General features: G+C 37.4%; 1 protein-coding gene across 3 annotated transcripts in view; it reads right to left on the reverse strand.

The window, feature by feature from the left end:
- Positions 1-21282, reverse strand: part of ZFR (zinc finger RNA binding protein) — an 84389-nt gene that overhangs the window by 47399 nt on the left and 15708 nt on the right. For 2 of the 3 annotated variants that reach the window (XR_005724758.1, XM_040262284.1), the window contains exons 3-6: positions 12483-12506; positions 10746-11028; positions 8978-9122; positions 5772-5990 (exon numbers count right to left, since the gene is read on the reverse strand). Coding sequence is in view for 2 of the 3 variants with exons in the window: in XM_040262284.1 (XP_040118218.1) it covers positions 5772-5990; positions 8978-9122; positions 10746-11028; positions 12483-12506 (671 nt within the window). In the remaining variant the exon portion in view is untranslated. The remainder of the gene's footprint in view (positions 1-5771; positions 5991-8977; positions 9123-10745; positions 11029-12482; positions 12507-21282) is intronic. The other variant, XM_040262285.1, reaches the window with a different exon arrangement.

Raw genomic sequence — 21282 nt, forward strand, 5'->3', positions numbered from 1 at the left:
GTGGCCACGGGGCTGGAAAAGGTCAGTTTTCATTCCAATCCCAAAGAAAGGCAATGCCAAAGAATGCTCAAACTACCGCACAATTGCACTCATCTCACACGCTAGTAAGGTAATGCACAAAATTCTCCAAACCAGGCTTCAGCAATACGTGAACCGTGAACTTCCAGATGTTCACGCTGGTTTTAGAAAAGGCAGAGGAACCAGAGATCAAATTGCCAACATCCACTGGATCATGGAAAAAGCAAGAGAGTTCCAGAAAAACATCTATTTCTGCTTTACTGACTAAGCCAAAGCCTTTGACTATGTGGATCACAATAAACTGTGGAAAATTCTGAAAGAGATGGGAATACCAGACCACCTGACCTGCCTCTTGAGAAATCTGTATACAAGTCAGGAAGCAACAGTTAGAACTGGACATGGAACAACAGACTGGTTCCGAATAGGAAAAGGAGTACGTCAAGGCTGTATATTGTCACCCTGCTTATTTAACTTATATGCAGAGTACATCATGAGAAATGCTGGGCTGGAGGAAGCACAAGCTGGAATCAAGATTGCCGGGAGAAATATCAATAACCTCAGATATGCAGATGACACTACCCTTATGGCAGAAAGTGAAGAAGAATTAAAGAGCCTCTTGATGAAAGTGAAAGAGGAGAGTGAAAAAGTTGGCTGAAAGCTCAACATTCAGAAAACGAAGATCATGGCATCTGGTCCCATCACTTCATGGCAAATAGATGGGGAAACAGTGGAAACAGTGGCTGACTTTATTTTTTAGGGCTCCAAAATCACTGTAGATGGTGACTGCAGCCATGAAATTAAAAGACCCTTACTCCTTAGAAGAAAAGTTATGACCAACCTAGACAGCATATTAAAAAGCAGAGATATTACTTTGTCAACAAAGGTCTGTCTAGTCAAGGCTATGGTTTTTCCAGTGGTCATGTATGGATGTGAGAGTTGGACTATAAAGAAAGCTGAGCACCGAAGAATTGATGCTTTTGAACTGTAGTGTTGGAGAAGACTCTTGAGAGTCCCCTGGACTGCAAGGAGATCCAACCAGTCCATCCTAAAGGAGATCAGTCCTACGTGTTCATTGGAAGGACTGATGTTGAAGCTGAAAACTCCAATACTTCGGCCACCTGATGCAGAGAGCTGACTCATCTGAAAAGACCCTGATGCTGGGAAAGATTGAGGGCAAGAGGAGAAGGGGACGACAGAGGATGAGACGGTTGGATGGCATCACCCACTCAATGGATATGGGTTTGGGTAGACTCTGGCAGTTGGTGATGGACTGAGGTCTGGCATGCTGAGGTTCATGGGGTTGCAAAGAGTCAGATACGACTGAGCGACTGAACTGACCAGCTTCTAAGGTCCTTTGTGTTATTTAAACAACAAAAATCACTAAGCATAATATTTACAAAATAACCTCCATTTGCACACATGTAGTCTAAAACTAATAAAAGGTAAGCATAATTATAGCTTACTATTCAGCGTTTTTTAAAAAAATCAAAGCATAAACTGAAAGGTATGCTGAAGGTTCTGGAATTCTGCTAAGGGATCTCCTTTAAATTTCCTATAACTACTAGCAAACACACATAGATTTCTCATAAAGCATTAAGGGAAAATAAATATAATGCTATGTCTCTAAATTAAGTAAAAGCTCAATTTTGAAAAGCTAAAACAATTTCACCTAAAAAGCACCTTATATACTTACCAAATAAGAAGGTGCATAATTAGAACAGTTAGAATATAATTTTTAAAGGTACAGTATCAGAAACAAAGACTACCACTTCAGCAGTAAATACATTGTATCACAAGCCATCATTTAGTAGGTACCAACACTAGAATTCATTTTCAATAAGAGATAAAAAGAATAGCTGACCTAAGCTGTAGCATATATAAAATTGCAGACACAGAACTCAGAAGCCCTAATAATGATCTCTTTGGATGGCAATATGTTCTTTAAAATGTGTATACTCTTTGATGTAAGTTACAAATCTAGGATTTATCTGAGAAAAACAATTGGCAAACACACAAATCTGTACATAAAATGATTATTTTACCCAGTGCTGTTTCAAGCTTTTCCTTAATATGAAACTAAATGTTCCCAACAGAAACTTTAAAATGTAGCACAGGCATACAATAAAACATTAGTCATTAAAAACTATGTTTTTCTAAGCGTAGATCTTGGTTTCTAAATACCACTGCCATACAAGAAACCAAGGTTCCTTTGTGAAATGGTTAATTGTGAGTCTATGGCAGGAAAGTCTCAAAGTTCATTGTTGTTTTGCATTTTATTTATTCCTTAATACTGTGTCTTGTTCTGCATAGGTTATAAGGTGATAAGGGCCATTTCAGTTCTTACCTCTTGATGTTTTGTTAAGCTTGAATGTGGGAAGCCTAGATACTGAATTTTTAAAGTATTTTTTTTAATTTCTCAGCGATTTTATCTCCTACCCTATGTCAAGTGCTACGCTGGATATTAGGGATACAATGGTGAATCAGGCAGAGTAACATCTTACTGTGCCAGAAAAGAAAGAAATGCTCAAAGACTAATGATGCCAAGTTCAAAAGACTCAGAATTGGTTTGAAAAGGATCCTTTACTATCCATTTGGGACACTGTGTGCCTCAAAAAGAAAAATGAAAGCAATGGATTACACTAAACGGAATAAAAAAGAAGCCTATAGTAACGCTAAAAAAGAAGGGGTGATGGGACTCTTCTTCAGGGAAGAATTCCTAAGAATCCAACTCATTTCACACTGATTCTTAGTAAAAGGATTTTTCATTCACCAATGAAGAATTTGATTCAGTTACTGATTTTCAAAGGATGTAACACCTTAGAAAGATAGCTGGGCTAACAGGCCCATAGATAACTTGGTTCATTACAAAATGGAAAAAGGTATCTTTAAAAAAAGGTATCTTTAGTCAGTTTTACTGACTAAAAAACTGCCAGAATCTAAACATAAAGAAAATCAGAAAAATCCAGATTGTGGGATAGTCTACGAGACTAAAAAACTGCCAGAATCTAAACATAAAGAAAATCAGATAAATCCAGATTGTGGGATAGTCTACGAGACAACTTGTCTGAATTCTTCAAAAACATCAAGGCTGGGATCTTCCTGGTGGTCCAATGGTTAAGAACACACCTTCCAATGCAGAGGACATGGTTCGATCCCTGTTCCTGGAACTAAGATCTCACATGCCACGGGGCCTGCACACCACAACTACTGAGCCTGTACTCTCTGGAGTCTGTGGCAAGCAGAGAGATATCTGCTTGCCACAATGAAGGCCTGGTATGCCACAACTAAGACTTGATGCAACCAAACAGTAAATAAATAATATAAATATTAAAAAAAAAATCAAAGTCATGAGAGATAATATAAAGATAGAAGTTATTCTGTGGTGGTGGTGGTTTAGTCGCTAAGTCATGCCCAATTCTTGTGATCCTATGGACTGCAGCAACCCCCGGCTCCTCTGTCCATGGGATTTCCTAGACATGTATACTGGAGTGGGTTGCCATTTACTTTTCCAGGGAATCTTTCCAACTCAAGGACTGAACCCAAGTCTCTGGCATTGCAGGTGGATTCTTTACTGTTAAGCCACCAGGGAAGCCCCAGGGGTTATTCTACATCAAAGGAAAATGAAACTAATAACCAAATACAATCTATAATCCTTGACTGGACCCTGAATTTAAGACAAAGTACAAATACATCAACTATGGAGAAAGTCCAGCTGTAAAAGACATTTGTGGACAACTGAAGAAAATTTATTAGATAATATCCATGTCCAATTTCTTATCTGCATTTTGTTATATAAAAGAATGCTCCTTTTCTTAGGAAATACATGTGGAAGAATTCTAGGCGAGGCACCAAGTCATTGACAACTTAGAAAACAAGGAAACATTGCTAAATCGTTTGAGAATGTGTTTAAACAGAGGAGAGTTAAGCAAATGTAACAAAATAATATTTGGTGAATCTACGTAAATGTTGTATGGGCATGTGTTGTCTTTTTTTTTTTCACTTTTCTGGAAAAGGAAAATTTTCTAAAATTGGGGAAAAAACATGAACCAGGGAATGGTATATCTCTATACTTAAGGCATTCACAACAAGGAAAGCAGTTTACACTGTAGTACATATAAGACAAAATTCACTTTTTATAAAGAAACCATTATGTTTATATATGCATAATCCCATGGAAGAAAGTATAGAAAGACATGCACTAAAAAGTTAATGGTAATTAGTGTCTAGGGATAGATGCCTAGTAATTTAATTTTTCCTCCTTTTTAAATCAATAGCTTTGAGTTTTAAAATGATATATTACTTACATATGAAAGCAGTAAACAGAAATAATTATCTTCATGCTGTGTAAGGTATATTTAAGCAACTGAGAAAGACAAAGGCTGAGAGAGGCAGAAAGAAAAAGGGAAGAATAGATGCAAGGGAAAAACAAGGAATAGGAAAGGATACTATCACATTCCTTATTTATTAAAGCTGATGTGGGTTTTTTTCCTTAAATGTCCACATAGATTTCACTGAAATAATTCCATTTACAGTTATAACCAGTTAACCAGAGGGGCAGAAAAGTTGTATCTGTTCAATCATGAGTAACAAATCAACGAATAATAATATCTCCTTATGTCAGTTCATTTCCACACATCTGTCTTAATTAACTTACAAATCTGTCCCCATTGCTCCCTTTCTCGAGCTCTCTTTGGCATCCTGTCTGCCCACAAGATAAAGACAAGACAACACAGCAGACCATACAAGGCTTTCCACACTGACATTTCCAGCATCAATTTCCTGTTATCCTGTGTATCCTGTATTTCAGCCACAATGAACTCTTGATCCCAAACATATCATGCCTGACTAATTTGTATCCCTAACATCATGCACAGAGTTCGACACAGAGTAAGAGATTAAAAATAATCTTTGAGAAATAAAAAAAAAGTTTAAAAATTCAGTGGCTACTTCTAACACCTCAACTACCAAAAAACATCAAGAGATGAAAAATGAAATTACCTATGCCACCTTAAATCCTCCATGGAACAAGACAGCATACTAAGGAATAAGTAAAATACAAAACCAACAACAAACTATACATTAGTACATCACTAAGTGTCTTCAAAAGAGCCATGTGTGACTTTAAGCACTCCAATACTACAAAGTACAGTACCTCAGTGGAAAATTAGGAAGTACAGTGGGCACAGCAAGGTTTTAGTGATTATTCTTGGCCAGGAAAAATATATGATTTCTAAGGAAAATAAATCTACTCTGTTCTTCCAAGAGATGTGTTATATAACCATCATCTATGGATGTTTATAAAGGCCCCCAATATTTTCAAATTACTTATTCCTGATGGTAAATATGAAGACATAACTCCTTGTGAGCTGAAAAAACAATGTAAATAATCTGTCAGTGGTACTTCCTGAAGTTAACCTTGAACTTTCAAATTCATTTGGAGAAGTCAGACAGGAAATGACCCTGTAGAATACTAGATGTTATTTTCTCTAACTGCAATGCTAGGCCCAAGGTTTTAAAAGCCCAGAGGGCATTTTTACATTGTTAAAATTTCCTGGCATTAAAAAAAAAAAACAAAACCATACATCATAAGAGTATGGTTCATCTGTCACACTATGTACAAATATTTGTATTAACACCTATCAATTAATTCAATTCTTGCTTTACTGGGAGTAAAATCATCCCACAGAAAACCGAGATAGTTTCTTAGTGAGTTTAATTCGCTTAATCATTTAAACACACTTTATCAGTCTTACCAGAATAAGTAACTGCCGTGGTACTATAAGTAGCACTCTGGGTATAGGATGGCACCACAGTAGCTGCAGCTGCTACTGGCTGTACGGTGGAGGATACAGGATAAATGGAGAAAGTAGTGGTAGCTGGACTTGGTGTGGCTGGTTTTATGGCTGTCACTTGTCGAGTTTGCTGGGCTTGTGTATACTGAGTTGCACCTTGGCTATAACCTGCTTTTGGGGCTAAATTGGGAAAGAGACATAAGAAAATTAGAAAGGTGAACCAGTATAGTTACTGTACCAATATCTTAGAAAAAACAAACATAAACATCATTAACTGGAAATTTTATGCTAGCAATTTATCCTTGATAAAAGGAGTAAAATTCTTATTACCAACTTCATAAAATACAACATCTATATAAATTACTATTCTTTCCCAGATGCTTTCTATATATTTCCAAAATGACATTTTGTTAAGATTTGCCACTAACTGAAATACCACTACTACTTAAACCATGTCATTAGCAAATAAAGTTTTAAGGAAAGAATGTGTGTGTGTGTATTTGGGCTAGTCAGTATACTTGAGGGTTATGCTTAATACTGGGAACAAAACAGAGAGTGCCTCAAAGTATAATTTAAGTCACAGTAAAATTTTCAATGCCTGATTATATGGAACTTGTTCAAATACCATTTAAAAGAATTTTACTGATTTGTCCATAGTGAATTTCAAGCTAATTACAACCCACAAGGAGCTACTTAATTCTTCAAATGTCAACAGCTCGAGTGCAGCTTTTCTTAAACGGCTATCATTAATGCCTCGCCTGACCTTTCTGTCTTTGAACACATTACAACCAATGTATACCCGGGGGGCAGTGTTAAAGAATCTGCCTGCTAATGCAGGAGACTCAAGTTTGATCCCTGGGTAGGGAAGATCCCCTGGAGTAGGCAATGGCAACCCACTCCAGTATTCTTGCCTGGAAAATTCCATGGACAGAAGAACCTGGTGGGTGGGCTACAGTCCATGGGGTCACAAAGAGTCGGATATGACTGGGCGCACACACACTCATTGAATACCTTAAGAATCTTATGAGACTTATCATCACTAAATTAATAATTAATCCCTCATTAAGGATCACTAAAGCATACAAATATAATTTTCTGAGAAAGGCCCAAATATATCAGGGACCAAACACATTTATGCTTAGTTAAGTAAATGTACTTTAAATAAACAGCACTTAACAGTTTATAAAACTTTTTCTACACATAGTATGAACTCTGATCCACATAACATACAGATGAGTACAACACTTTACAAGAAAACCCTGATGTCCAAGAGCTAAATAATTTTAAAAAGTCACATGGTCATGTCAGATTTTAGACTATACCATGGTAATCTGACTCAAGATTAATTCAGTACTCTTCAGCATAATCCATCAAACCTTGGTAATTAATCAAGAAGTTTATTAAAGCTCATTGTACCCACAAATCATTAGAAAGGAGACTATAAGAAAAGTCAGGATCATTATAATTCAAAGTACTCTTAACCCACTTTCTAAGAGACTCATAAAATTAATCTTAGATCTAAAAGTAACCTAGAAAGAGCTGAGTCAACTACCCCATTCACAAATAAGAGATGAAATGAGGTAAAAAATCACTTGCCCATGATACTGGTAACACCAGGGCTAGAAACCAATTCTACTCTTTCCTAATTCAAGGCTCAACCCACACTCTCATGGTCCTTCAAAAATAAAAGAGTCGCCTACTTTTCAGGCTGTATACTGTCATTCTGTTTATTTAACTTATATGCAGAGTATGTCATGTGAAATGATGGGCTGCATGAAGCTGGAATCAAGACTGCTGGGAGAAAAATCAATAAACTCAGATATGCAGATGACACCACCCTTATGGCAGAAAGCGAAGAACTAAAAGAGCCTCTTGATGAAAGTGAAAAAGGAGAGTGAAAAAACTGGCTTAAAACTCAACATTAAAAAAACTAAGATCACGGCATCCAGTCCCGTCATTTTATGGCAATAGATAGGGAAACAATGGAAACAGTGACAGACTTTATTTTCTTGGGCTCCAAAATCACTGCAGATGGTGACTGCACCCATGAAATTAAAAGATGCTCGCTCCTTGGATGAAAAGCTATGACCAACATAGCATATTAAAAAGCAGAGTCATTACTTTGCTGGCAAAGGTCCATCTAGTCAAAGCTATGGTTTTTCCAGTCGTCTTGTATGGATGTGAGAGTTGGACTATAAAGAAAGCTGAGTGCTGAAGAATTGATGCTTTTGAACTGTGGTGTTGGAGAAGTCTCTTGAGAGTCCCTTGGACTGCAAGGAGATCAAACCAGTCAATACTAAAGGAAATCAGTCCTGAATATTCATTGGAAGGACTGATGCTAAAGCTCCAATACTCTGGCCACCTGATGTGAAGAACTGACTCCTTGGAAAAGACCCTGATGCTGGGAAAGATTGAAGGCGGGAGGAAAAGGGGATGACCAGAGGATGAGATGGTTGGATGGCATCACTGACTCGATGGACATGAGTTTGAGCAGGCTCTGGGAGTTGGTGATGGACAGGGAGGCCTGGCATGCTGCAATCCATGGGGTCATAAAGAGTTGCACACCACTGAGCAACTGAACTAACTTTTCAGAACTCAGAGAGCTTTGGTCTTAAAGGTGCTCAGTTAAATTTCTATGAAAAAAATCCATCTTTTAAAGACTACAGATATGTAGGCTTTGCAAACAAACTGTTAATACATATTGTACTATCAGTGGCTGATAACAAAACCAACTGTCATTACAGACCAGAGAAAGATAAATTAAAAATATGGGTCCACAAAATGGAAACCACCATCAGGGCCTCCACTTATTACAAAGGAAGGTATGTCTGGGCATTTCTGGGCCAAAAGCAGGCAGCCAGAAGTTACTGCCACAGCTTCTTTTGTACAGCTAATTTCAGCAGAAAAAGAACTGTAAGCTGAAGACCAGACATGAAATACACTTCCAAGAGAGAAGGATATGATTATGAACTGCCTCCAGAGCCTTCTCTCTTTGGGACTCAAAGGCATTTTTATACAGAAAAGAGGACATGGCTAGAACCTGCCTCTCAAGGTAATATATCACAGCAAGCTTAGATGGATTCTAAAGCCTATCTTCATTAAATAACACCTTGAATAATATTGTTTCAACAGTGTACAATGGAAGGGTGGTATGTTAATAAACTCACCTGTCTGATAGTAGGTCTCAGCAACAGAAGGCTGAGGCTGGGCGGCGGCAGCTACAGCAGCAGCAGTTGCTGTTGGTTGTTGGTAGTACTGCTTACTATCATAAGCTACAGCAGGAGCTGTGGATCTTACATATGAGTACGAATCCTAAAGAAAGAGAATGAAAGAAAATCTTGCTATCAGTGAAGTGGCAGAGGAAAAAAACCTCATCTTTGCCACATTAAAAATCCAATAAAGAAAAATAGAAACCTAAATATGTATGAATATAAACAGAAGATTCAAATTCAATACAAAGGGGATTCATTTGGGACTTCATTAAATAAGGTCAAATCATTTTAAGCAGCATGCTGAACTTCTACAATTGAAAAATTATCAAAACATTCAAAAATAAACATTATCTAAAAATTAATTTTATTTAAAAATTGCATGGTGGATCTGCCTTAAAGATGGATTCCAGAGTAAAGAACACCTGGGTGTTCTAAGCTTTGTGACTGTTTCAGCTTTCTTTTTGTTCGTCCTTATTTACCACTATTTATTAACATAATGATGAGTAAGAGGTTCCAGGTGGAGGGAAGGTAAACAGAGGTTCTAAGGGAAAGGAATATTAATTACAAATCTCAAAAGCAATGAAGATCAAGATGAGCTGGTTGAATTCTAGCACTGTATACAGCGAGGAGAGCTTGGGAGGCACAGAGGTAGAAAGACTGAAGAAGTAGGCAGGACCCAGAAAATGATGGGCTTCATACACCCTATTAAAAATAATAAAATTTATTATATTCTGTCTATGGACGTAAGGAAAACAATCACACGTCAAAGTAATTCTGAGTTTAGAAACCTGCTAAATATTAATAGCAAATGCTAATAATGCTGATCCATATGTCAATTTCTTAGATAACAAAATATATCCCTTTATTTTAGAAAGAATATTAAAAAATCAGAAGCCCCAAAGTTTAAAAACTAGATCTTAAAAGTAAACAAAAAATGGGTTAAAAGAATTAGGACCAAATTTATTAAATAAGCAAGTAGTAATTTAGTGCCATATGAGACATAAAGAGACCATATTTTTATAAAGAGAATTAAGAGCTTTATGTTCCCATAAACCTAACAAGAAGCAATTAGATGACTTAAGGGCAGGATCAATTTCTGTTATAGATAAAGAAACAGTATCTCGAGGGAGAGAAGTACACATAGGCAATAGAATTTCCACAGTGTTTCAGCAAGACATTATGTAATTTGCTTTGCTTAATGGCATTCCAGCACGTGGGTTCCCACACCAGAGGCTAAACCCAAGCTCCCTGCAGCGGAAGTGCCAGGTAACCACTGGACTGACAGGGAAGTCCTAACACTATGTAATCTGTTTGTCCCACATAGCTGAAGCTCATGGTTCTCAAAACAGACATAGGGGTGTCCCAAGTGGATAAATAATGCCACAGTACCAACAAGGGGCAGAAGACCTTATATGTCTTAATTTTTCTCAAAAACTTGTTAGATTAAAATATTTAGCCAATAATTTTTTTTAAATTAAAGCAAACATATATATAGAGTGAAGTGAAAGGGACTGGGGGATTATTAATATAAAACTCACTGCAAGGAAGCTTAATCCCTGGAGTATGCCTCTGGATTACCTAGGAATACACACTCACTTTTCTCTATCATTAGAGGTACATTTTGCAAGACTCAAGATTGAAAAGCATTAGCTTGGACATTACATTAAACAGTGATGCCACTGAACCTGTATGTTAAGGCTAATGAAAGCAGAAGCTTTCTTACCTGGTAGTTCTGTGTAGTAGCTGGGGGTGGTGGTGGAGGTGCTTCTTGTTGCCTCTGTGTATAACCATAGTCAGTCGCTGTGTGTGCAGTGGGGTAACCTCCATAAGCAGCAGCTGTTGCAGCAGCTGCAACAGCTACTGGAGCAGGCCTGGCAACTGCAACTGTGGCGGCTGCTGGTGCATAAGCAGCAGTAACTGTGTGAGCAGCTACTGGAGCCTGATGGACAGTGTAGCTAGCAACGGTGGTTGGATGAGAGTAGGCTACACCCGAAGCTGGCTGCTGGCTATATTGTGGAGTAGAAGAATAAACAAAATACAATTTAATTTTTTAAATCTAGGAATTCAATCAACTTAAAAGCACATTTCCCAGTAATTTAATCATGGACTACAAAAGAACAAGTATGAACTTAATAAACCGCCTAACCAAATACCCTATTTGTTACTGTTGCATAACTTTCATCCCTTAATCTGAATAAATTAAGACAGTCACACTTATTGTCTCAGATCAAAAGATCATTATCACAAAGCAGGGAGGACAAACTGAGATAAGAAGCAGTATTAGGAAGAAAAACTGATCAAATTAGGAGCTTAAAAAAGTATCTGTTGTATGTAAAGTTCTTTATTATGTTCTATAGTTTTAAAATATTATATTCTAGCTCCAATTAAGGAAAACATTTAAGGTAGAAATTGTTACCGACATGACTTAAGAAATACTTCTGATGGTCTAAGGCAGTGGTTCTCAACTAGGGGAGACTATGCCCTCCTGTAGATACCTGGTCATGTCTGGAGACATTTTTGATGATCAAACTGCAGAGGAGAAGGTGGTGATGTGTGCTACTTGTGTTTAGAGCAGTGATGCTGATATATATCCTATAAAAGGACAGCTATCCACAACAAAGAATTATCCAAAGAATGCCAACAGTGCTGAGGTTGAGAAATCCTTCTCTAGAGTATAGATTTTACAATGCAGTATCTATTATATTAGATACATTTTCCAGGTTATAGGCAGCAATCATTATACACATTTCTTTCTCTCTTAAAAATGTAGCGCATGCTGCAAAAGGAGACCTAAGTCAGATGTTTTGCAATCATAACCATTTAGACCTCAAAGAGACAAAACCCTTTTCCAAAACTCTAAATCAAATGAATCTTCAGGTAAAGTTCTTAAAGTAACATTTACTTTAATTTTTAATTTGAGAGCCTATGTCACATAAAACAAGGCCCACAGATGTTAGCATATAAAAACGTTTTTGTTGTTTTAGGTTCTCTGTTAAGTAATACATTCACAATCACACCTGCTAAAGCTCTATTACCAAGGCAGAAATGCCTTCTTAAAAAAAAGGATAGCCCCAACAGTTATTTACCTGACAGGTTTTAGTTGACCATACGTTTTAATATGACTCAAAAGTTCAGTTCAGCTAAGAAAAAAAAATACCTGACATAGCTGAAGCTGCACTAATAAACTAGTATGCCTGATTCATGGGTTATAGTACAGGATATTCTTCACTGGTATGCACAATATCAAAAAAATATGGCACAGAATTAAGATCTGGGGCCATCATATTTTAACTGTATTATGGAAGACACTGACAATTAGAATGTATTCAAAAGGAATCAGTATGAAGTTTATAAGTATGGGTTATTATTTTACATAAAAAGTAGAGGACCTGGGGACATTCAGTCTAGAAAAGGTGACCTTGGAAGATATGAGAGCTGCCTTCTAATAGAAGAGACTTACTCCATGCTGCTCCAGAGAACAGAACTAGAACCAATGGATGGAAGGGTGGCAGATTTCAGCCCAATATGAAAAAGAAAAAAAAACAAAAACTTAGAACAGAGTCCAAAGAAACTCTTATAATTTCTATTTGGATGAGATTTTCCACATTTTGACACTAAAAATTAGCTAACATTTTCTACATATATGCCAATTATAAGACAGGAAAAAGGAATTTTAAACTGCGATAGTGGGAAATTAGACGGGCATTGACATTTTCTATGGATAATTCCACATTGTTAAGAAAAATTCCAGTTACGTGTAGTTCTTCAAAATTCCTAGAACCAAGAAAGAGAATCATGTTTAAAATATATATGCACCAGTTCTGTGGAACTTGTATTTAACATTTACTGGTAAGATTTAGCACGTACAGGCTATACGGCTACATAAAAATCCACAGTCTTGAATTCCTATACTGTTTCCATTCATCCCACTGCTCTTCATCGAGCATCTGTTCACATTTAATGCTCCCCAAAATGTGTCCTATAGGACAAAAAGCAAAAGTTGGAGTAGAATAGAAATATCAAGTATGCTAAGCAGGCAATTTGATGTATACTGCCTCTGATCTTTAGAAGTCCACACAGCTTGGGGATGGATGACCTTGTGCTCTGGTTTATGCCTATTGCCCCACATATTTATTAACAGTATTCTCACTCAACTATGTCTCAATGTGAAAGCAGCCATATAAAAAAGATGCCAGTGCATTTAGCAATTACCATATATTTACATCCTTAAGGTTAACTAATCTAACTTGCTCTGTACAACCAGGTCCCTAACCATCATCTGGACTGGAACCACAGCCTCCACCAAAGCATCATGAAGGATGATGATCCACTCTCAGTTCCCAGGGAGTCAAGGGCTAGGGCAGCTGACAGCAGTTAAGAATAAGGATTCTCTGATCTGTTATCTTAGATCCATCTGGGAAATTCTCTTTCAATTTCAAATACCTTTAGAAAAACGGTCTTTTACATGACACAGATGACCACACTGGACTATACTAATGCAATTAAATATCAAGTAGCTAAGTCTAAACAATTTTTAAGAATTCAGGTCAATTTCAAATTAGTTTATGTAAAATTAGTCTTAAGTTGAAACAGTTCAAATCAAGGTTTTTGCCTAGTCTCGAGTGTTAGAATAAAAGGTAAGTTATACCTCTATATAAAATTTAAGACTTAACCATCTTTATGGAGAAGAAAATGGCAAACCACTCCAGTATTCTTGCCTGGCAAATCCCAAGGACAGAGGAGCCTGGTGGGCTACAGTCCATGAGGTCGCAAAAAGTCAGACACAACTGAGCACACACGCACAACTGTCCTTAAGTTGTTTCTTAAAGAGGGAACTCCCTGGCAGTCCAGTGGTTAGGACTCTGAACTCTCACTGCCAATGGCCCCAGTTCAATCCCTGCTTGGGAACTAAAATCCCACAAGTCATGTGCTCCCCCCACCAATCTTAAATAAACCAGGACATAAAATAAAAACCCATATCCTGTGCCACAGAAATAATCTGTGAAGTGAGATTTTCATTTACCAAACAACCAGGAGAGCAGAAGCTTTTATTTAGATGATAATATCCTTTGTGAATAAATTAAATCTAATCAGTTTCAGTCAGTTTTAAAGTGCAACAAACTAAAAAAAAACAAATTATGAAACAAACATAGGAAATCAACATGGGTAAGAAAGCTTAAGAAATAATCAGACATAAAACAGGAATGGTATTTCTCTTGAGGGGGGAGCATTTAGGATATTATTGATATTAAAGAGTAAAAAAATATGTTTCATATTCCTAAACTGTTTACCTTCAGCTTAAGAACTGAAGCTAAAGATGTTCAAACTACCACACAACTGCACTCATTTCACATGCAAGGTAATGCTCAAAATTCTTCAAGCTAGACTTCAATAGCATGTGAACCAAGAACTTGCAGATGTATAAGCTGGATTGGGAAAAGGCAGAGAAACCAGAGATCAAATTGCCAACATTCGTTGAATCACAGGGAAAGCAAGAGAATTTCAGAAAAGTATCTACTTCTGCTTCATTGACTATGCTAAAGCCTTTGACTGTGTGGATCACAATGAACTGTGGTAAATTCTTAAAGAGTTGGGAATACCAGACCACATTACCTGTCTCCCGAGAAACCTATCTGTAGACGAGGAAGCAACAGTTAGAACCAGACATGGAAGAACAATGGACTGGTTCAAAATTGGGAAAGGAGTACATCAAGTTTGTATACTGTTACCCTGCTTATTTAACTTCTATGCAGAGTACATCATGCAAAATGCTGGGCTCGATGAAGCAGAAGCTGGAATCAAGAAGACTGCTGGGAGAAACAGCAAATACATCAGAAACGCAGCCCATACTGCCCTAATGGCAGAAAGCAAAGAGTAACTAAACAGCCTCTTGATGAAGGTGAAAAAGAAGAGTGAAAAGCTGGCTTAAAACTCATCATTCAGAAAACTAAGATCATGGTATCTGGTCCTATCACTTCATAGCAAACAGATGGAGAAAAAGTGGAAACAATGGCAGATTTTATTTTTGGGGGCTCCAAAATCATTCTGGATTTGACTGTAGCAATGAAATTAAGATGCTTGCCTTTGGAAGGAAAGCTATGAAAAACCTAGACAGCATATTAAAAAGCAAAGGCATCACTTCGCTGACAAAGGTCCATATAGTCAAAGCTATGATTTTTCCAGTAGTCATGTACAAATGTGAGAGTTGGACCATAAAGAAGACTAAGTGACAAAAATTATGCTTTCAAATTGTGGTGCTGGAGAAGACAATGAGAGTTACTTGAACAGCAAGAGTTACTTGAACCAGTCAATCCTAAAGGAAATCAACTCTGAATATTCATTGGAAGGACTGATGCTGCTGAAGCTCTAATACGTTGGCCACCTGATGCGAAGAGCCGACTCACTGGAAAACAGGTTACCCTGATGCTGGGTAAGGTTGAGGGCAGGAGGAGAAGGGGGTGACAGAGGAGGAGATGGTTGGATGGCATCATCAACTCAATGGACATGAGTTTGAGTAAACTCCTGGAGATAGTGAAGGCTTGGTGTGCTGCAGTCCATGGGGTCACGAAGAATCAGACACGTCTTAGCAAATGAACAACAACAAAGCTGAAAGTGAAGACAGTCAGAAGCCTTATCAAAATAGACAGCCAGCCAAAATGACCAGATATTACAACAAACTGAAAAAGAAACAAGAATGATTCCATGGGAAATGGATAACTCAAAGCAACAGGTAAGAATTTTTAAAATCTCCAATTTGTATCTATAAAATAAGAACTTTACACGTGTTAGAAGATAAAAATGAAGGACATTAACAAGATAAAGAAAATGATTAAAGAGAAAGGATAAATATAGCAGGTCTAAAATTCTAACAAGAAGGAATTCTAGAGAAAAAAAAAGCAGATGGAAGAAATTAAGAAATAAATTTTTCCCACTCTTGAAGGGAGGAATGTATTTTCAAATTCAGAGGTCTACAGAGTGCAGAACAGAAAGAAAGGACAACGCTGACATTTAGCTTTTCATAACACCTCAAGACAAAGAGAAAAAAATCCTTTAACTCTCCAGACACAAACAAAACAGGTTACCTACAACACAACTAAATGAAAATCAGACTTATTTTTAACACTAGTGGCTGCTGGAAGACTGGTAATGTCTTGAAAATTCAAGGGAAAATGGTTATCAATGTGGAATTCTGCCCCCAGCTAAACTATTAACACAAAATATAGATTCTGACATTTAATGGATGAAGTTTACCTCCTATATGCCTTTTCTTAGGAAGCTACATGAAAATGTACTTCACCAAAAAATAAAACAAGAAAAATACCATGGAATTCCACAAACAGTGGATTCAAACTAGGAGAGTGATAAAAGCCCAGGTCAGCAGTAATACAAAGGCCCAGATGAGACCGCAATCAAAGGAAGGACAGAAGCCTCCAGGAGAAAGATGTTCAGGAAAACAGATGACTGGACAATAGACAGCAGATCAGGAGCCTGGGGAAATCTCATGATATAATCAAGGCACCAAGAAGACTTGGGTGAAAAACAGGTTAATGATAGACTTCAGGAAATATGAAACTGGTCAAGAAAAATCATGATCACAGCTGAGCAACTAGTAGAGTGTAAAAAAAGGAAAACCCGTTTGAACTTGAACCTAGAAAGATTATTAAGTGATACAGGGATATAAAATGGAATACACTGGGAATTCTAATCATAGATTAGTACTTGGCACCACAGTATATACTATTTACAGTCATAAAAATGAAATGGTTTTGCTTTCAAGTTTTAGAATAAACCTAAATCACAGAAGATAAACTACTACAGAACACAATGTAAATGCTATCACAAGGAAAACTACCGCTGAATAGAGGTAGAAATGGAGTGGAGAAAGAGGGAAAGTGAAGCAGAAGAATTTAAAGATTCTTAATAGTACCAAGATACTATCAGCTCGTGATGGAACAACAACAGAACTGACAGTACTGTTGAAGAGAGACAGCCATATTACTGGATTTGGGAGGAGAAACATGAGAAGCATGAGAAGGTATATATGAACTCACCACCACGATTGTAAGAAGTCAAATTAATGTATAGTTGATAAATTAAGATATAAAAATGCAGCATACTATTTAGTGACATGGAGGTTAGAAATAAAACCAAGATGTATTAAAGGTGAGGGTCCCTAGGAAGTGGAATTAGGAGGCAGGGAGAAGGAAAATAAGGGACTTATTATCATTAAGTCCTTTTATCTATTTTTAATTGGTTAATGCATTATTCTGAGAAAAAGGAAGCATAAGATATTAGAACAGAATTCTCAGACAGGCAACTTTAATGACTAACAAACCAGCCCTAAATTTAAATACTCTCTTATAGTTATTCCAATACAACTCTACATCTACATTTCTGGCCTCAACCTGAATCTATACCTGACTCTGGGCCCATCTTTCAAATTCCATTAATATGACGTGGCTTTATATTACACTACTGAAATCACAATAAGTTATGTGTACAAATGGCTTGTCCACATAAATGGCATCTAGTAACAGGGGAAACATTCCTACATCTCAGTTCTCAAAACGTGATCCAAGGACAGCTAAGGGTCCCTAAGATTATCACACAGGGTCCACAAGGTTGGGTCTCTTTTTTCAATTACAAATTGCCTTCATATATTCTAATCCAAACAACTTATTGCAACAGACTAAATGCAAAAGCAGATACGGGAATCCAACCATCTTATCTGTATATCCAAGGAGATATTAAAAAGATTTGTAAGAATGAAAAACAATGCTTCTCATCTCACTACTTTTTTCGTGGTTGGACTAGTTACTTTTCATAAAGATATTCTTGGTTAGCATGTAGTGGCTTTCAGTTCAGTTCAGTCTCTCAGTCGTGTCCGACTCTTCGCGACCCCATGAATTGCAGCACGTCAGGCCTCCCTGTCCATCACCAACTCCCAGGGTTCACTCAGATTCACGTCCATCGAGTCAGTGATGCCATCCAGCCATCTCATCCTCTGTCGTCCCCTTCTCCTCCTGCTCCCAATCCCTCCCAGCATCAAAGTCTTTTCCAATGAGTCAACTCTTCACATGAGGTGGCCAAAGTACTGCAGTTTCAGCTTTGGCATCATTTCTTCCAAAGAAATCTCCTTCAGAATGGACTGGTTGGATCTCCTTGCAGTCCAAGGGACTCTCAAGAGTCTTCTCCAACATCACAGTTCAAAAGCATCAATTCTTCGGCGCTCAGCCTTCTTCACAGTCCAACTCTCACATTCATACATGATCACAGGAAAAACCATAGCCTTGACTAGATGGACCTTAGTCGGCAAAGTAATGTCTCTGCTTTTTAATATGCTGTCTAGGTTGGTCATAACTTTTCTTCCAAGGAGTAAGCGTCTTTTAATTTCATGGCTGCAGTCACCATCTGCAGTGATTTTGGAGCCCCCCCCAAAATGAAGTCTGACATTGTTTCCACTGTTTCCCCATCTATTTCCCATGAAGTGATGGGACCAGATGCCATGATCTTCGTTTTCTGAATGTTGAGCTTTCAGCCAACTTTTTCACTCTCCTCTTTCACTTTCATCAAGAGGCTTTTTAGTTCCTCTTCACTTTCTGCCATAAGGGTGGTGCAATCTGCATATCTGAGGTTATTGATATTCTCCCGGCAATCTTGATTCCAGCTTGTGTTTCTTCCAGTCCAGCGTTTCTCATGATGTACTGTGCATATAAGTTAAATAAGCAGGGTGACAATATACAGCCTTGACGTACTCCTTTTCCTATTCGGAACCAGTCTGTTGTTCCATGTCCAGTTCTAACTGTTGCTTCCTGACCTGCATACAGATTTCTCAAGAGGCAGGTCAAGGTGGTCTGGTATTCCCATCTCTTTCAGAATTTTCCACAGTTTATTGTGATCCACACAGTCAAAGGCTTTGGCATAGTCAACAATAAAAACAATTTTATAAATACCTTAGAAAGGTCCCAGAACCAGAAAGTTAGAGAATCATCATTTTATGATAAAACAGAACATTAACTCAAGATCTGTGATGGTATTCATCATTCATTTTCATGCTCTTTACTTATAACCTCTTTAAGCAAAATGCTTCCTTCTATCTTATGACAGAGAAACAGTATTTGTTGTCCGTTAAAACAAAGAGTGCATGAGTGGCCAGAGGTCTGTTGCCTAAACCTATAATAGTCTTACCTAGGGCTCCAAATCTCCTCCTGGTTAACTGCTATACATACCAATTTCTGGGTTAACAGAGACATCAAAGGCATTGGGAAGTAAAGGCTCAGAACTATGAACCCCCACAAGAAACTAACAGAAAGTGAATTAGGAAAAAGCCCACTTCCCCCTTTAAGGCAGAAACTTTCTTGTCTGAGCCTTGGCTCTAGGTAAAGGAGAGAAGGCTCTTCTTTGATAATTCTTAACAAGTGAGCACTCTCCTAGCTTGGGCTCTGGAATTCACATTATCTGACCAGGGAAAACACCAAACCAAGTATATCTGTGCTGACAATGCTTCCAGGTACCACAGAATCCAGATTTCTCTCTAATGCTACAATCCTGCAAGAGAACTCAATCAAAAATGAAACCCATAAGGAAATAAGATACAATGAGCAAGAGCTTGCAAAATTATTTAAAAACTGAGAAAACTACAATTATTAGAATTACTGGATACAAAACAGAAAATAAGCACACTAAAGAGATAGTCAAAACCAAGACCAAGAAGAGGTCAATCAAAAACAATTAGATGAATGGAAACAACTTCCAGAAATGAAATACAGTACATAAAAATTAGAATCTTAGAAAGGCATCACATAACTGATTAGACATAGCTGGCAAAAAAAAAAAAAAAAAATCTATAAAACTTACCCAGAATGCACACAAAGAGATGAAAGATATTAAAGAGGTTGAAAGAATAAAAAATGTTAACTTGCAACTCACTGGAGCTACAAATGAAGAAAAAGAATGGGAGAGAGGACATCTAAATAGAATGTCTGATATAACAATCCTCATATCCAGGAGTCCCAACTACTCCAAAGTAAGATTAAATAAGGAATTCTCACCAAAATCCATCTGAGTGAAACTGTAAACACCAAAGAGTGAAAAGCACAACTAGTCTGAGGAAGAAAATTCCTTAGAGACTAAGTGATGACTTCTTAAGAATAAGAAGGGAGAAATGAAGATATTTTGAGATTAAAAAAACAAAACAAGAAAATCTGTTCTTAGTAAACCCATATTAAAGGACATTCTCAAAGATATACTTTAGGAAGAAAATGATCTCAGGATGAATGAACGTCAAGTTAAAGAAAAAAAAGGTAAATTTGAAGGCAAATTTAAATAATCACTGGCTATATAAGACAATTTTGTCCAACAACTGTCACAGGGTTTAGAAAATCTAAAAACAACAAAAGCACAAAATCAGCACAACTGATCAAAGTCAAAGCATTTTAAGTCCTTGTCCTGTTTAGGAAGGTAATGTAAAGGTACCTTCCTAAACAGGTAAAGGTAATGATTACCTTCGAAGTGAAGTGAAGCCACTTAGTCGTGTCCAACTCTTTGCGAGCCCATGGACTGTAGCCTACCAGGCTCCTCTGTCCATGGGATTCTCCAGGCAAGAGTACTGGAGTGGAGTACCATTGCCTTCTCCAGGAATATTTCTTTGAGCCCCCCCTTTTTTTGTGGCGGGTGGGGGGCAAGAATACTGGAGTGGGTTGCCATTCCCTTCTCCAGGAGATCTTCCTGACCCAGGAATTGAACCTGGGTCTCCAGCACTGTGGGCAGACGCTTCACCGTCTGAGCCACCGGGGAAGTAATTAACTTTAAATTAAAAACGTGAAATTTCTAGAGGAACCACCACAGAACAGATGCAGAATGTTTAATTTCTGACCTTGAAAGGCAACGAGGGGAAAAATAATCTCAAAAAAATGTAGGTAGCTTCTGTCACTTACATTACTAAATGTGCATTTTTTACTCTGTTGAGTGTATCTGTTTCAACTTTGGATAACACAGTAAAGTAACTGATAAAACATTTTTTTCCTTCTTTTGGCACACAAAATACAACCTTTCCATTAGCCCAAATTTAATGTTCAACATTGTTGGACTCTTCTAGGTCAAATTATAGGATTTTCTATGTCTACAAAACTTCTGTCAAATTTATCTTCTTTATATTTAATATCTTATAATGTTAAGAATGATGAAAAAAAGACATATTACCTTTAGATATTCCTTAAACTTGCTATGTAATGCTCTATTACCTTTACAATGCTATTAAA

The sequence above is a fragment of the Oryx dammah genome, unplaced genomic scaffold (genome assembly GCF_014754425.2).
Source record: "Oryx dammah isolate SB20612 unplaced genomic scaffold, SCBI_Odam_1.1 HiC_scaffold_20, whole genome shotgun sequence".
Taxonomy (NCBI): domain Eukaryota; kingdom Metazoa; phylum Chordata; class Mammalia; order Artiodactyla; family Bovidae; genus Oryx; species Oryx dammah.